At 38.5% G+C, this 18,623-nt stretch overlaps 1 protein-coding gene across 1 annotated transcript in view; it reads left to right on the top strand.

The window, feature by feature from the left end:
• The window catches only part of SAV1 (salvador homolog 1 (Drosophila)), a 44,264-nt gene that overhangs the window by 21,734 nt on the left and 3,907 nt on the right, over positions 1 to 18,623 (top strand). Inside the window, exons 3-4 of the mRNA XM_006872340.1 lie at positions 5,288 to 5,558; positions 9,833 to 9,976. Of these exons, the coding sequence (XP_006872402.1) occupies positions 5,288 to 5,558; positions 9,833 to 9,976 (415 nt within the window). The remainder of the gene's footprint in view (positions 1 to 5,287; positions 5,559 to 9,832; positions 9,977 to 18,623) is intronic.

Raw genomic sequence — 18,623 nt, 5'->3', positions numbered from 1 at the left:
GGGCGGGGAGTAGGATAAGCTTTGGACTGTTAACCCACAGGTTGGTGGTTCAAACCGACCAGCCGCTCCTTGGAAATCCTATACAGGGTCAACGAGGAGTCAAACCAATTTGACTGCACTTCACAACAACAATCTTTATAGGAGCAGATCACCAGGCTTTTCCTTCTTGAAGCCCTTGTGGGCTTGAAACACCAACCTTTCTGTTAGTAGTTGAGTACTTAACCATTCTGCCACCAGAGCTCCTTTATGGTTCTTATAAATAGTTCAGTGTGAGTTGATTGAATTGAGTATAACTTTTAGAAAAATATTTTACTGTGTTTTAGGTGAAAGTTTACACAGCAAATTTAGGTTCTTATTTAATGTTTTTTATACAAATTTTTCCATGACATTGGTTAGTTTTCAAAATGTATCAACATTCTCATGATTTCCATTCTGCTTGTTCTGTTTACCTTCCCCTGCTTGCCTTCTCATCTTTGCTTTTGAGCAAATGTTGACTATTTGCTTTCATATAGTTCAGGGGTGAGGAACAGCAAGCCCGCAGGCTGCATAAGGCCCTTGAAATTATTTGGTTTGGCCCTACAAAGGCAACCACAATTCCAGCCATATTATGGGTGACTTAATTAAGTGTTTGGCCAAATATAGCAGGCTAATTTCTTGTTTCAAGGATTTTATTGTGAACTGACTGATAGTTTACATGGGAGAACATCAGGTTTAGACCATCATTTCATGGCAATGATTACAGTCTCCTCCATGCATCATCATTCAACAGTATTTGCTTTTATTCCCTCTGTTGTTTTTTGTTTTGGGGCGGGGGAATTGTACATAGAAATACTCAGGAATATATAATAATTTAAAAAACCAAAGGGCACATTCTGCAAGCCTGACTCCTGGCCGCCAGCATCCATTCCCTGTAGTTCAGAGTCCTCAGCTGCTCCCTCTCTCCATGCTCTCTCTGCCTCCGTCTTTGGCGTTGCTGCTTCTCTGGATAAGGTCCCTCATTCTGCTTGTGCTCTTCTCCCTTGATGGTCCTAGGAGCCTCTGTTTCTGGACTGTAAGATTAACCACTCGCCTGTTTTTGTTACAAATCTTCTACCTTTACAATTGTGACAGTCACAATTAGTCATGATAACAATTATTCAATTATCCTTGTATGGTTCCTGTTTACAAGGGGAATGGTTTCAGTTTCTCACTGGCTGTTGGTTTCCTCTTAATTATGTTCAGGAATTTCCCTTCTATTTCTATTTAAGTGTTTTTATCAGGAATGAGTGTTGAATTTTGTCAAATGTGTTCTTGCATCAATTGATAAGATCATTTGATATTTTTTTCCCTTTGTTTCATTTATGTGGTGGATTATGTTGGTTTTTCTCCCTAATATTGAACCATCCTGCATACTTGGTATGAATCCCACTTGGTCATGATTTATTATTATTATTATTATTATTTTATATACATTGCTGGATTCTGTTGGCTAGGAGTTTGTTGAGAATTTTTACATCTGTGTTCAAGAGGGATATTGGTCTGTAGTTGTTTTTTTTTTTTTTAAGTAATGTCTTTGCTTGGTTTTAGTATAGAAATTATGCTTGCTTCATAAAATGAATTTGAGAGTTTTTCATCTTTTTCTATATTCTGGAATAGTTTGGGTAGAATTGGTGTCAGCTCTTTGAATGTTTGGTAGAATTCACTGGTATTGTCATCTGGGCCTAGATTTTTTTTTAAATTGGGAGTTTTTTAATGACTTGATCAATTTCTTCTCTTGTTATAGACCTGTTCCAAGTTTTCTGTTTTAGTCTGTGTTAGGTTAGGTAGGTTATGTGCTTCTAGAAATTTGTCCATTTCTTCTAGATTTTTAAATTTTTTGGGAATACAATTTTCTTAGTATTAAGCTATTATTTAGAAGAAGTTTTAAGAAATGTGAAAGTTGTTCTTTTGAGAAAAATGCTGGGAAAGTTGCAGTGAGGAAATGTTTTTTCTTCATGACAATTCACCTTCTGTTCTTCAAGGGTAGAAAGGTCTGTCTAACAGGAGTTTCTGGAAGAATTTACTCCATATACTCTATACATTCCTGATCTTACCTTTTCAAGACATCTAGTTGATTATAAAACTTAAAGAATGTATAAAAGGAACATGATTTGAGTTTCTCAAGGATTGCCTTTTTGACAGGGTATAAATTGAAGAGCATAGAATTCTTTGGGGAGAGATTAGAGAAATGGACACACTACTTTCAGAAGTGTACAGACTTAGATGGAGGCTATGTAAAGGAACCATATGTCACATTTTGCTATTTTTGATTAGTAAAGGTGTAAAAATGACTAAGAGACCATGTCTAACTTCCTCAGTCTTCACAAGTGGGAAGGAGAATCAAACTCAAAATCAGCCCAAGGCCAATGTCTATGACATAGTGGTCAGACATACCACCACATTCCAACCTTCTTTACCCTGTTCTAGCACCAACAATACCTTCCACAGCACTCTACTTCTTATCTGGGTTCAATAATCCATTGCAGTAGCCACACAGAACTCATAGGCAATACTCATAATTATGGGATCTATTTGGAAAGTTAACAGGGTACAATTCAGTATCTGAAACAATTCAGGATGCAGCAGTCCTCCGGTTAGGAACCCCTCTTCTTTGTCATTCTGTAGGCACACAGTACTTCTTGTCTTGAGCTTCTCAGCCAAATGTTACAAAACTCCTTTAGCCAGTCTGTAAATGCATTAAGGGTACATTCTGCAAGCCACGGCACTGAGCTTTTGGTTCATGGGCCCATGGATCGGGAAGTCTACAGCTGTTGTATGTCACCACCTCTGCCACCTCTGTTGTCACCGTTTTTCTAGGTAGGGCTCTCTTGCTCTACTCATGCTCTTTTTTTCTTGCTGGTCCTTGGATCGTCTTTTCCTACTTCTGAGATGGCTCCTTTTAAACTTAGCAGGATGGCAAAACTAACTAATCTAGCATATACCCTATTTGCATGGTCCCACCCAGTTATTAAGGAGCTCTGGTAGCGTAGTGGTTACGAATCGGGCTGTGAACCGCAAGGTCAGCAGTTTAAAACTACCAGCTGTTCCGCAGGAGAAAGATGAGGCTATCTGTTCCCGTAAAGATTTACAGCCTTGGACACCCTGTACAGGTTCCCTATGAATTGGAACCAACTCCACGGCACATAACCAACCAACCAACCAACCCAGTTATTTGGAGTCCTTGTATGGTGCTGCAGGTTAATGCACTGGACTGCAATGTCCATTTGAAAGCTGCTCCTTGGAAACCCTATATAGGGTCTCTATGAGTCAGAACTGACTTGACAGCACTTAATAACAAGCAACTCAGTTATTTGGTAGGGATTAAGACTTTGAATAAAAGCCCTATCAAGTAAATTCAAGGTGCCATAAAAAGTTTGTGTGATTTTGTAGCAATACTTTTTTCACTTACTCCCTTGAATTGTATTAATTATTTTTATGTTACTATGGGTTGAAACAAAAAACATTTCCCCAATTGCTATGAATTTGTAATTCATAAGTAACTTAGCCAAGTGTTTGTAACTCAGGGCATCTCATGAAGTTGCAGTCCAGAAGCCTTCAAAAGGGGCTGCAATTATCTGAAGCCTTCACTAGGATTTTGGAAATGGAGGATCTACTCTTAAATGCACTCATGGGACATTTAGAAAGAGGCTTAAGTTCTTTATTGACTGTTGACTGTAGACCTCAGTTCTTTACCATGTGGCTTCTTACAACATGGCAGCTGTTTTCCCCCAGAGTGAGTAATCCAGGAGAGAGGAAGTGAGCTCACCTGGTACAGAAGAGGCAGTCTCTTGTATACCCTAATCTCAAAAGTGTCATGCCATCATTTCTGCCATAATGCTTTGGTGACACAGACTAAGGGTGTTAAACTAGGGTATGAATACTAAGAGACACTGGGAGTCAGGGCCACTTTACAGACTGGTTACCACATCTGTAAAAGAGCTTTGTCATCATCTAACCAAAAGGTTGGCAGTTCTCAATATGTAAAGGTAGAAGTTTTGTAACAAAAAGGTGGGAGTAGTTAATCTTACAGTCCAGAAACAGGATCCTAGGACCATTAAGGGAGAAGAGCACAAGAGGAATGTGGGACCTTATCCAGAGAAGCAGCGACACCAGAGATGGAGGCAGAGATGGAGAGAGAAGAGAGCAGCTGAGAACTCTAGACTCATGGAAAGAGAAAGGCTGTGTGCTGGCAGCCAGGAAGCAGGCTTGCAGAATGTACCCTTTGGTTGTCTAAATGATTATGTATTCCTGAGTATTTTTGTGTACACCCCCCCACACACACACACACAAAACAAAAAACTGAATAGAAACAAATATTGTTGAATGATGATGCATGAAGGGGATTATAATCCTTGCAATGAAACAAAATACAAAATTCAGTAGGATGAGTGTAAAACTGATGTTCTCCCATGTAAACTATTACTCAATTCACAACAAAAACTTAAGAAAAAAAAAGTTGGTTCTGTGAAATAATAAAATTAACAAACAAATGAAAAAGAGGTTGGCAGTTCATACCTACCTAGTGCTCCATTGTTGCTTGCTTCTTGTTGTTGCTAAGTGCCGTCGAGTCGGTTCTGACCCATAGCGACCCTGTACAGGGTTTCCGAGGCTGTAAATCTTTACGGGAGCAGAACGCCTCATCATAGGAGGAAGACTTATCTGGTCCTCAGATTCCACAAAGATTACAGCCAAGAAAACCTTATGTGGCAATTTTGCTCTGTCACATGGGGTCACTGTGAGTCAAAATTAGCTTGATAGCTCTCAAGAACAAATATCAAGATAATATTCTGGTCAGATTATTCATATTTTGGTGTTTTCATTTAATTTAACCTGGATATTGCACCAAGGCTGTATCTAGGTTATATTAAGTAAAGATGATTAGGAATCATATTCATTCTTTATTATTGTTGTTGTCGTTGTTAAATGTTGTTGAGTTGGTTCCAACTCAGCAACCCTGTATAAGGTTTCTAAGGAGCAGCTGGTGGGTTTGAACCGGTGACCTTGAGGTTAGCAGTCCAGTGCTTATCCTATGGTGCCACACCAGAAGTCCTGTAACTACTAGTAAATATTTTACTAGTAAGTAAGTAACTACTAGTTAAATATTTTATAGCCTGATGGAGGGAGGCATCAGTTGAAACAAAGAAAAGGAAAAATGCTTTTAAAGACTAGCTCCTCCCCCTTTGTATAATTAAATCATAGTCATAGTAATACTGGCTGTGTTTTTTTCATAGTGACATAATTTCTTCCCTTTTCTTTTGTTTCTCCTCAGGTATTGGGAGAGTTGCTGCTACATCTCTAGGAAATTTAACTAATCATGGTTCTGAAGATTTACCCCTTCCTCCTGGCTGGTCTGTGGACTGGACAATGAGAGGAAGAAAATATTATATAGATCATAATACAAATACAACTCATTGGAGCCACCCTCTTGAACGGGAGGGACTTCCTCCAGGATGGGAACGAGTTGAGTCATCAGAATTTGGAACCTACTATGTAGACCACGTAAATAAGAAGGCTCAATACAGGCATCCCTGTGCGCCTAGGTAGAGTAGAAACTGTATTTTCAACTTATTGTTTAGAGATTGTCTAATGTTAGATTTTGGACTCAGATATTGTCAGCAAGAGAAAGGCATCTTGCAGTTTGAGGTTTGAGCATCTAAACTGTTTAATGTTTTCGACATTTTCTTCTAGACTTATACTTAGTAGCATATGACTTTAATAATTTAAAGGGGAAAAAGCCTTTGTTTAAAAAAAAAAAAAAAAAAACCCTCAAAAACAAGATGATTGTTCTTGTGATCAGATTCTTTCATATGTCAGAATGTTTTTGCCATAAATACTCAGAAATTGAAATAAAATAATGCATCTGCCTTTTCACAATTGAATTCTTATTAATAATGTAGACCTACTCTCCTTGCTGTTTTTATTCAATTCCTGACATAAATTTTCCAGACATATTTTATGTTGCAGAATAAGAAAGCAGAAATTGGAGTAGACTGAGTGTCCCAGATCTGTAATACACATAGCCAGTGATCCTTTGGGCTATTTTGTGAAATACTGGGTTTATCAATAGTTGTTGTTAGTGATCAGACATCTAGCCCTGTACCATCTTAATTAATACTTTAGCCAGCTAGGTACTTGAGAAGTAATTAGTCCAAATTGAGATACCTTTTAAATGTAAATTACACATCAGATTTCAAAATACCAAAAAAAGCTAGTATTAACTTAGGAGCAAAATTGTAAATGTTTTAAATTAATTACGTTTGGGCTTCAAGAACTGAGTCTTAAGATGAAAATGAGTGAAGTATGAGTATCTTGTTGATAGATGTTGCTGTGTATCATATGACATAATACAGATATTTAGGTATACAAATTATAGTTTTAAAACTGTTACAATCATCATGAAAGCACATTTTAATATTACAACCTAGAAAACTAAGTTGTTGTTTTTTTAAATTGTGCTGCTTTAATTATCTTACATACTTGTATCTGCTAGTTCAATTTTAAAAGTTTTTTTTTTTCCCTAGTGGCATTCAGTCAGTGTTAATTGAACAGTTGAGATTGTCTTTTCTTCCCAGCAACCAGATCTGTGTTTTAAGATTTTATGTTCCAGGTGGCAGAGGTATTCCTGATCTTGTCAGCCAAATTTGAAAGTACATTGAACTTACTTTTCTGTTCATCATTATCCTTGCAATATTACAGAATATTTATAGTTTACCAAAAGTTTTCAGTGTATTAATTTGCTTCTTTCCTAAGCTTGCCTAATTAGTATTCAAAGCTGCTTGAGTGTCTGTCTATATTATCCCAATTCTTATACAAAACTCTTGGCACATGTTGTTGGTATTATGTACTGTTGAGTCAGCTCTGACGTGTAACAACCTTTTATAGGATTTCCACAGTTGTAAATCTTTATGGTAGCAGAAAGTCTCATTAGCTCATTAATTCTGTGTAAAACCGTCTGTGGTATGAATTTCTTATTCTACCTTTACAAATCAGAATGCTGAATCTTACAGAAGTCAAGAAATTTTGCCTACACTTATACAACTAGTAAGTGGCCAAACCGAGTTTAAAACTGAAGCATATCTGATTGCAACCCTTTGACCTATGGGATGTATAGTTGCCCACCTACATTTTCCACTTCTGGGATTTGGTGGGAAACTGTTATCCCACTTTTAGTGCATGCTGCCGTCTGGTGAAGGCCTGTATAACTTCATGAATCTGAAGAAATGGACTTTATTTCACCAACCCCAGCATCAGAGACATAATTATATTCAAGTCCGTCTTACCTCAAAAAACTTTTCGTTTCATCCAACAGTACTACATACATGTAATTTCAACAAAAACTTCAAAGCAGAAAATAATGCAGTCTTAAAAGTGTAAATTCTGAAAAAAAAAAAAGTGTAAAGTCTGAATCCTTCCCCGTTGAGCTATCAAAGAAGTTCATTTTGAGCTTACTGGTAAAAGAAAAGTTGGAAATAAAATTCAGTGCCATCTACATAATGATCTTTAAATTGTTCACTATAGTCTACTGTATGTAACCTTTATTTTAATCTCAGCAGAGTATTATGGTACTCTTTTCTGATTTACTTATAAATCTATATTTTTGAAGGGAGAATCCTTCCAGTTTTGTCTATAAGTCTGGAATAGATCATTTTGGCTTTTTATCAGGTGCTTTCATTCTTCTTTAGTATTTTCCCATAAAATTTGCCTCTCTTCCCCCCCCCCCCCCCCCCCCCCCTTTTGTGACTTCCCCTTCTCAACCTCCCAATATACATAGACGTGTATTATTTAACTATTTAAAAGCATGGCCTTTTCTTTAAAGCCTTATTATGATTAAAACAGGTAATAAAGGAGCCCTGGCCTAGTGGTGCAGTGGTTTAAATGCTTGCCTGCTAATCAAAAGGTTGGGGGTTTGAACCCACCTACCACTCTGGATAAAAACGTGACAGCCCTCTTCCATAAAGATTGCAGCCTTGGAAACCCTGTGGAGGCGATTCTACTTTGTTCTATATGGTCACTGAGTCAGAATACACTCGATGCCAGTGGGTTTAGTTTTGGAATCTCTCCCCACTTGCTCTCTTAAGGTGGTCAAAGTAAAAAGAAAATCGTACAGTTTAATATGGGTATTTTAAGGATGATAGTCAACACACTGCGTTGCCTTTCCCCAGGCCCCTTTTCAGTCTAATCCACCATCCACTGCTGGTGAGTTGATTCTGACTCAACAACCCTATAGGACAGACTATAACTGCTCTATAGGATTTTCAAGACTCTTGGAAATGGATAATCTCAGCTTTCTTTTCCCCCAAAGTGGCTGATGGGTTTGAGCCATTAACCTTGTGGCTGACAGCTAAATGCTTGGCCTATAGCACCGCCAGACCTCCTTCTTTGTTCTAAAGGAGGGAAGAAACATCATTCTCCTTTTAAGAGAGAAGCTATCAACCTTCCATGATGATTTGATAGCTAACTACTAGTTATTAACTGAACTTTTTATAGTAGTAATTTTGAACCTTATCTGTACGTGGACTAAGAAGCAGTTGTTCAAACTGAACATGGGAACACTGAATGGTTTAAAATTTAAAAAGGTGTGCGACAAGGTTGTATTCTTTCACCATACTTATTCAGCCTGTGTGCTGAGCAAATAATCTGAGATGCTGGGTTATATGAAGAAAAACATGGCATCAGGATTGAAGGAAGACCCATTAACCACTTGTAATATGCAGATGATACAACCTTGCTTGATGAAAGTGAAAAGGACTTAAAACATTTACTGATGAAGATCAAAGAGCATAGCTTTTGGTATGGATTACATCTCAATGTCAAGAAAACAAAAATCCTCTCCACTAGACCATTAAACAACATTCTTATCAACGGAGAAAAGATTGAAGTTGTCAAGGATTTCATTCTTTGTGGATCAACTATCTATACTCATGGAAGCAGCAGTCAAGAAATCAGATGATGTATTGCATTAGGCAAATGTGTACAAGACCTTTTTAAAGTGTTGAAGAGCAAAGATGTTAGCTTGAGGACTAAGGTGCACCCCCAAGCCATGGTATTTTCAGTAACCTCTCGTGCATGCAAAAGCTGGATAGTGAATAAGGAAGACCCTTAGAAGAACTGATGCTTTTGAGTTATGGTGTTGGAGGAGAATATTGAAAGTGCCACGGGCTGCCAAAAGAACCAATAGATGTGTTTTGGAAGAAGCGCAGCCAAGAGTATTCCTTGGAGGCCAAAGATGGCGAAACTTCATGTCTCATACTTCGGACATATTGTCAGGAGAGACCAGTCACTGGAGAAGGATATCATGTTTGGTAAAGTTGAGGATCAGAGAGAAAGAGGAAGACCCCCAACTACATGGATTGGCCAAGTGGCAGCATTGATGGACTCAAGTATGGCAACAATAGTGAGGGTTGGCCCAGGATCAGGCAGTGTTTTGTTCTGCTGTGCATAAGGTCGCTATGGGTCGGTACCGACTCGATGGCACCTAACAACAACAACAACAAGTAAAGGGTACAAGTTAGCTCCAACTTTTTTATAGCCCCCTTTGAAGCTGTCCTTGGAAAGAATATATATCAGCCAGAAGAAATCTCATAAATAAACGTAAAGGTTTGACTTAGGTTTATGTCCATCATTAGGGACCAATTTCCAAGTGAATGTGCATTTTATGAATAGAATGGTAAAGAAAGCCATAGCTTTTAGGAAGTTATCTCTCGGTGGTGGAAAAGAATCGATTAGGACAGGAGACACATTGAAGCAAATGTAAAGATTGTTTTTCTTCATAATTTCTTCATTAGCTTAGTGATTGTCAATCCTTTTTTTATAGTGTACCTCGGTATGATCAACCACCTCCTGTCACATACCAGCCACAGCAAACTGAAAGGAATCAATCCCTTCTGGTACCTGCAAATCCATATCATACTGCGGAAATTCCTGACTGGCTTCAGGTTTATGCTCGAGCCCCTGTGAAGTAAGTAAATTTGTAGCCAAAAATTTTACTGAGGGCTGAATATAGGAGTGAATGGAGTTTGTTTGCTGCTTAACCCAAGCAGCATCATGATTTTCTCTTTAGACATTTTGTTTGGTAGTAGGTCACCATCTCCCTAACTGAGATGGCTGCACCTTGGCCACATCATACTAGCAATCGTGGAGATGGTGCAGGAGTAGGCAGCTTTTTGTTCTGTTACACATCAATTTACCATGAGTCGCGGACCAGTTCAATGTCAATTCAAAGCAACAACAAAGTCATGTTTTATTTGAAGAAAGTATAGCACAGTTTGCGTGGGTTCAAACTGCTAATTGCTTGAGCCACCCAGACTCCTTTGCATACCTGTGTTGATTCGAAATCGTATGTAATATGTTTATATTTTTCTATAAATCTAGAAGAATATGTGCTCAACTGTTAACCTTGCTTATTTCTCAGGGTTCCTAAGAAAAAGAAGGCATGTTCTTACTTTATGTTATTTTTTGTCAAAAAGAACTTAGAAATTTTACTTTGGGGGGGAAGAGTACTTACTTAAATGGAACTTTTGATATCTTAAGAAAGAAACAGACTTCTAAAAATTATAGGTCTTTCTAACTAACTATAAAACTTTCAGAGCAGTTTAATCTTAAGGAGGTTGGAGCTTAGTCTTCTCTGAGAGGTCAGAACTCTCCCAGAATGAGTCATGTTAAAAAAGAAAGCAAGTATTTCTTTACTGCTTAAAAACTGAAGTCAGAAACTGGACACCTGTTGCATTTTAGTTAATCAAAATTTATTTCTGAGATGAGGCTGGAAATGGTTAGTATTGTTTTGTCGACAGAGTATGAGCGATTAGCTACAAATTAGATAATGGAGACTCATATATCAACAAGACAAGTTTTAACAAAAAATTAACTGGTTCTTTTCCTTTTACTTACCATAAAATTGAGAAGCGTTTAACTTCCTGAAAATCTCAATTTCATCTCCAGCAGTAATTTACCAATACAATTTTGGTACATACTTCCAGTTAGAACCTGACTTCAAATAGACTATAATCTAAAATTTTGTTTTTATTAATTTTTGTGAAGTACATTTCTAAGCCTACTCAAGAAAGTCTGGAATGAATGGCATAACTGATAAAGATTGTCAGATAAAATATAATCTTTAACAGGAAAAAGATCATTAGGAACACATTTTCTTTACATTCTTTCTCCCCCCCTCCTTATGCTCCCTTACCCGTACCACACACATAGTTCCAACAGTGTTGTTGCAAAGGGCCTTTTCTATGCCTGTAGCTTGGCATTTCCACATGTAACCAGTGACCCAGCTGTCTTTGTGTGGGTAGAGGGGAAGGCAGAGATGTGGCATAGTGATTAGAAGATAGGGAGGAACTCAGGCTATAATAGCCCCTGGATCTGTTTGCATATATGGGTCTTTTATACATGGGGTTTGAATAGAATACTGCCCTAGGGAAAACAGAAAGAGATGGTATAAACATAGTCTATGAAAGTAAGGTGTAGGCTAGTTTCAGAATGATTCACCTGTGTATATAGAATGTAAATGACTAAAAGTTAATGGGGAAGCATATTTCTTGGCTCGTTAAGAAGAAAAGAATGGGAGTTATATTTTCCAAAAAAAGACAGGCATATTGAGTTTTATTATGGACAAAATGAAAGTAACTATATAGAGAAAAAAATTAGAATGGAAATAGATATCTTTTGTATCCATGATCCTTCCATAGATGGAAATCTTAAGTGTTTTTTTCCTTGTCAAAGGATCTGCTGTAAGTATTCTGATTGTTGCTTTTACCTGTAGTCCCATTCGTTTTGCTAAATGCTTTCATTTTGTTGTTGTTAAGTGCCTTTGAGTTGGTTCTGACCCATAGCAACTCTGTATAGGGTTTCCTAAGAGCAGCTGTTGAACTTGAACTTCTAACCTTGCAGTTCAAACCAACTTTGCAGTCTAGTGCATTAACTCACAACAATTGGACTGCAAGGGAAGATTGATATCTTGTAAATATGTCATTTATCAGTTTCTTTTTATCCTTCCTTTTTCCTTACTAGACAATACATAGATGAGAAATTAATTCAACATTCTCATAGTTCAGCTTGTATAAATGTTATTCTTGTTGTTAAATGCCATCAAGTCAATACTGACTCATAGCATCCCTGTACAGTTATAGGATTTTCAGGGAGCTGCTGGTGGGTTTGAACCACTGACCTTGTGGTCATGCAGCCCAGTGCTTATCTTACAGCACCACACCAGAAATGTGAATTGGTAGACATTGCTGAAATGCCCCTTAGCTGTGGAATTCAAACCTTTTTGTTAGAAATTGTGCATTTGTTTCAAACAAATTAACTTTTTTAAAAAAAAGTTTTTATTGTGAATTATGTGATACTTTACATGGGAGAACACCAGCCTTACATTCATCCCATCGTATTTCATTTCATTGCAATGATTATAATCCCCTCCATGCAACCAAAGGGTACACCCCGCAAGCCTTGCCTCTGGCCATCAGCACACAGCCCCTCTCCCTCCCTGAGTCCAGAGTCCCCGGCTGTTCCATCTCTCCATGTCATCATCATGTCTCTGCCTCCATTTCTGGCGTCACTGCTTCTCTGGGTAGGGTCCCGCACTCCGCTCTTCTCACTTGATGGTCCCAGGGGCCTCTGCTCCTGGACTGCAAAATCAATCACTCCCCTCCTTTTGTTGCAGAACATCTGCCTTTACATTTCTGACCCTCACAGACAGCCCTGATAACAATTATTCACTATTGTACTACAAGAGTCTTATCCCCATCTGCTTTCATCAGCCCCGTCCCAACAGATTGGAAACCACACAGTGGAGATTCTACCTTCCCCCACCCCCTCTGGATCTAGGCTCCCTCCTGAAAGCTTGTAAGCCAGTCACTTCTTGCCTTTGTAGCCCCCCATTTTGGGTTGTTGTTAAGTGCCATCGAGTCGATTCTGACCCATAGCAACCCTGTATAGGGTTTCCGAGGAACAGCTGGTGAACTTGAACTGCTGACCTTGGAGTTCAAATGGCTTTGCAGTCTGGCTCATTAACCCACAGCGCCACACCAGGGCTCCCCATTTTGGATAGCCAGTGTCTAAGTTGCCCATCCCTGTCAAACCTGTGTACCGAGGGAGTGGAAACGATCCTCACTGTAAAGAATCATTCCCTATTTTGAGCTCCTGCATCCATAAATATAGGTAAAGTTCATCAGATTGTAGTGGATTACTCTTTTTCTCCTCTTCTTTCTTCTTCTAGTCAAGTTCTGATCATCCACCCATTGAAGCCACGTCAAGTGAGTACTATCTGCAAGTGTGGGTATTCTTGTGCATCTCCCCTTATTTCATATCAGCTGGACGCTTTGCTCTCCACTCTTGTGTCACTGTCTCTGGGCCCAGAAGTCTTCGGGTCTTGCCATACTGCTGGCCAATCAGGTCTCAACCCGGGTTGACAAGAGTCTATTGAATGTGGTCGGACTTAGCTCACAACTTCATTGCTGTTTTTCCCCCACTTCCCCTTATCGATGACCAATGTGGTCACCAGCCAGACCATATGACTGCTCATGTATTCCCCTTGAGTCTTCATCTTCGAAGGGGCTTTGCTCTGAGGAGACCCGACCACTTGCCTTGATGGCTCCCAGGCGAACAGGTTGCTTTTCTTGTCGTTGTCAGACTACTGTTACAGTTTTTATTTTTCCTACTGGTCTTTCTTTCACAAAGTATCTTCTGTTCTTCTAGCCACTCCAGGCTAGACAACTTGTCCTTTCAAGTGGAAATTTCCCACCTCAGAAGATTCTGGATGGGGTTCAGGATTCTACCTATGGTCTTATGCAATGCAAAGGCTCCGCAGGAAGCCTTCTTCACTGGAATACCCCTTTAAGGTATTCCAATCAGTTATAGGCTGAAGATGGACTGAAAAGCTTTCTATTGTGGTATTTCTGGCTACTCATTTCTCTCCCCCTCCAGTGTCTATTTTATAATGGTAGGCGAGGGAAACCAGGATTCGAAAGACAGCCAAGCATTTTATTATTATTTCCCCTCTTTTACCCATTCAAACCATGCCTCAATCGCTGTATCCCAGAGCCATGTTGTTCCAGGTTTGTGCATACATCATTATTTTCCTCTGTCCCACTTAGCCCATGTAAAGCTGCCTAACTGTTCTCCCACCCGCCTTGTTCTTCCATTCCCCTCTCTCTTATATATTGCCCCACCCCACCCCCAGCACCCAAGCTATCCTGTGTCTATCCCTACCCTCTGCCCTGTGTTCCATCTTCCCCTCCCTCCTGTCACTTCATCCTATACATCCTGGTGATCAGCAAATTTTTTTTTTTTCCTTTCAGAGTGGGTTCTTTTTCTTAATCTTTCACAATAATGGTCCCATGCAGTATTTCTTCTTTTGTCATTGACTAATTTCACTCATCAGAATGTCCACAAGGTTCCATGTTATGCAGTGGCTTGCACCTTTCTTGTTATTCTTGAAGGTAGCATATATTCCATTGTATGTATGTACCACATTTGTTTATCCATTCTTCCATTGATAGGCATTCAGGCTGTCTCCATCTTTTTGTTATTGTAAATAGTGCTGCTGTGAACATTGGTGTGCATATATCTACTCGAGTTATGGCTCGTATTTCTTGTGGGTAAATACCAAGTAGAGGAATTTGCTGGATCATAAGGTATTTCTATTTCCAACCTTCTGAGGAAGCACCATATTGCTTTCCATAATGGTTGGACCATTATGCAATCCCACCAACAATGTAGGAGCGTCCCAGTCTCACCACATCCCCACCAACATTTATTGTCCTCTACTTTTTTTATTTTTGCTGTTATTGCTGGTGTGAGATGATATCTCATTGTTGTTTCGATTTGCGTCTCTCTAATGGCTAGTGATCGTGAACATTTCTTCGTATGTTTGTTGACTGCCCAGATCTCTTCCTTGGTGAAGTGTCTGTTCGTGTCCTGTGCCAATTTTTTAACTGGGTTATTTGTCTTTTTCATAGAGGTGTTGTAGTTTCCTGTATATTTTAGATATTAGTCCCTTGTCCGATGTGTTATTGCAAAAGATTTTTTCCCATTCTGTGGGTTCCCTTTTTACTCTTTTGGTGAAGTCTTTTGATGCACTTAAGTTTTTAATTTTTAGTATGTCCTAATCATCCATTTTGTTTACTTTTATTTGTGTAGTTTTCATAATGTTTGTTAGTCTCTGCATGCCCTGAATTAAAGCCCTCACATTTGTCCCTATTTTTTCTTTGATGGCCTTCATAATGCTGGGATTCACATTTAAGTCTTTAATCCATGCTGAGTGGTTTTCGTATAAGGCATGAGGTAAAGGTCTTGTTGCAGTCTTTTGCATATCGCTTTCCAGTTCTGCCAGCACCGTCTGTTGAAGAGACTATGTCCTTCCCATGCAATAAATTTAGGTACTTTATCGAAAATCAGTTGGCTCTATGTGGATAGGTTAATTTCTGGATTCTCTTTTCTGTTCCATTTATCAATGTATCTTTCATTGTACCGGTACCAGGCTGTTTTGGTCACTGTAGCTGTGTAGTAAATTTTGAAATCGAGGAGTGAGCGGTTTCTAACCTTGTTCTTTTTCATAAGTAGTGCTTTGCTTATCCTAGGTCTCTTTCCATTCCATATAAAGTTTGTAATAGTTTTTTCTATCTCTTTGAAGAATGTCGTTGGAATCTGGATTGGGATTGCATTATATATGTAAATTGCTTTAGGCAGTATTGACATTTTCACAATGTTAAGTCTTCCTATCCAGGAGCATGGTATATTTTTCTACTTTTGTAAGTCTGTTGGTTTCTTGTTAGTAGTGGTTTTTTTTTAAATGTTTTATTGTGAATTATGTGATAGTTTACATGGGAGAACATAAATTTTACATTCATTCATATATCGTTTCATTGCTATGGTTACAATCCCCACCATGCATCATCAGCCAACCAAAGGATATACACTACAAGCCTGCCCCCCGGTCGTCAGCACACCTCTCCCTCGCCGTGTCTAAAGTCCCCAACTGTGCCATCTCGCCACGTCATCATCTCTGCCTCCATCTTGTAGTAGTGTTTTGTAGTTTTCTTTGTATAGGACCTTTGTTTCTCTGGTTACATTTATTCTTAGATATTTCATCCTTTGGGTAGCTATTGTAAATGGTATTGAGTTCCTAATGTCCTTTTCAGCGCTGTCATTGTTACTATAGAGGAATCCAGCTGATTTTTGTATGTTGATCTTATATCCTGCCATTTTGCTGAATCTTCCAATGATGTCTAGTAGCTTTTTTACTGAGTCTTTGTGGTTTTCTATGTATAGGATCATATCGTCTGCAAATAGAGTTTTATTTCCTCTTTGCAAATTTGGATGCCTTTAAATTCCCTATCTTGCTATATAGCTCTGCCTAAGACTTCCAAAACAATATTGAATAGGAGCGATGATGACAAAGGCATCCTTGTCTGGTTCATGTTCGCAGAGGGAAGGTTTTCAGTTTCTTGCCATTGAAAGTAATGTAGGCTGTTGGTTTTGTATATGCTCTTAATTATGTTTAACAATTTCCCTTCAATTCCTACTTTGTTGAGTGTTTTTTTTTTTTAATCAGGAATGGATGTTGGATTTTGTCAAATGCCTTTTCTGCATCAATTGATATGATCATGGTTCTTTTCCTTTTTCTTATTTATATGGTGGATTACATTGATTGTTTTTCTAACGTTGAACCATCCTTGCATCCCTTTTACGAAAAGTACTTGATCATGATGGATTATTTTTTTGATGTGCTGCTGGATTCTGTTGGCTAGGATTTTGATAAGAATTTTTACATCTGTGTTAATGAGGAATATTGGTCTATAGTTTTCTTTCTTAGTGACGTCCTTCCCTGGTTTTGGTATGAGGGTTATGCTTGCTTCATAAAATGTATCAGGAAGTTTTCCATCCTCTTCTATATTCTGGAATAATTTGAGAAGAATTGGTGATGGCTCCTCCCTGAATGTTTGGTAAAACTCACCAGTGAAGACATATGGACCTGGATTTGTTTTGGTTGGGAGTTTTTTGATGACCTGATCAATTTCTTCTTTTGTTATAGGTCTGTTCAGGTTTTCTAATTCACTCTGTGAGTTTAGGTAGGTCGTGTTTTTCTAAAAATGTATCCATCCCTTTTAAGTTTTCAAATTTGTTTGAGTACAACTAATTCTTCATAGTATTCTGTTATACTATTGACTTCCTTTGGCTCCATTGTGACATCGCCCATGTGGTTTCTAATGTGTGTTATTTTCTTCTCCCTCTTTTCTTTTCAAACAAATTAACTTTTAAAACCCCATTTGATGACTACTAAAAATTTATTTTAATTATGTTCCAACTGTGAACTGGAAAAGGGAGGGATGAATGGGGAAAAGGGGGGAATAATGTTAAGATGCCTGGCTTTCTTTTTTTTTTTTTTAAGGTTTTTATTGTGGATTGAGTGAAAGTTTATAGGGCAGATCATCAATTTTACATTCAACAAATCATACACCTTGTTTCATTACAATGATTATAATCCCCTCCATGTGCCATCAATTAACAGTATTTCTCTCTATTCACTTTAACTCTTTTTTAAAACACAAAACAAAAACTACTCAGGCATATATAATAATTTATACCACCAAAGGGCATATTCTGCAAGTCTGCCTCCTGGCCGCCAGCTCTCAGTCCCTCTCTTCCCATGAATCTAGAGTCCTCAGTTGTTCCTTCTCTCCATGTCCCTCCCCAGCTCTGCCTCCATCTCTGGTGTTGCTGCTTCTCTGGATAAGGTCTCACATTCCACTTGTGTTCTTCTCCCTTCAAGGTCCTAGGGTCCTTTGTTTCTGGACTATAAGTTTAACTACTCCCCCATTTTTGTTACAAAACTTACACCTTTACAGTTGTGACAGTTGCAATTAGTCATGATAACAATTACTCACTATTGAATCATAAGAATCGTACCTCCATCGTATCCCCATCTCTTTTAACCAGACCCATCTAGACAAGAGAAAAACTATTTTGTGGGGACTCTTTTCCCCACACACACACTATTAAACTAAACTACCCCTTGAAACTTTGTAAGCCAGTCACTTCGTGCCTTTATCGCGCCCTCATTTTAGGTAGCCAGTGTCTAAGTTGCCCATCCCTGTGACAGTAGTTTCTTAGTTGACTGCTCATGCTGAAACTGGGCATAAATATTTTTATGGAAAATAGCTAGAATTAAATTGTTTTGTCTTGGCTTGAGATAATTGCCCTATAGCATACATTTGTTACCCCAGGGAGGGTAAATGAAGTTCCCTTGTCAGGTGTGCTCTAGGATCTCAGTTGCTAACAGTCAGGTAACATCCAGTTGGTTGTTAGTGGGTAGTCAAGCAATCATGTTACATACATATTCCACCCCATCTCTCTTGTGCACATTGGTCAAAATGTGATTTAGTTCTGGGAAGCAGAAGCTGCATGCAGAAGCCTGCATGTAGACAGGAAATGTTTGATGTTTGGGTAGACTAAGGAACTGAGATGAGGGTATACGCAGCTCTGTGTCAAAGGAATTTTTTTTTTCTCTTAAATGTTTTATTGTGAATTATGTGATAGTTTACATGGGAGAACATTAGTCTTACATTCATTCTATCGTATATCGTCTGATTGCCATGGTTACA

Source organism: Chrysochloris asiatica, unplaced genomic scaffold (genome assembly GCF_000296735.1).
Source record: "Chrysochloris asiatica unplaced genomic scaffold, ChrAsi1.0 scaffold00194, whole genome shotgun sequence".
Taxonomy (NCBI): domain Eukaryota; kingdom Metazoa; phylum Chordata; class Mammalia; order Afrosoricida; family Chrysochloridae; genus Chrysochloris; species Chrysochloris asiatica.
Note: the sequence above shows the minus strand (reverse complement) of the source record. Positions and strands in the feature narration are given on the sequence as shown.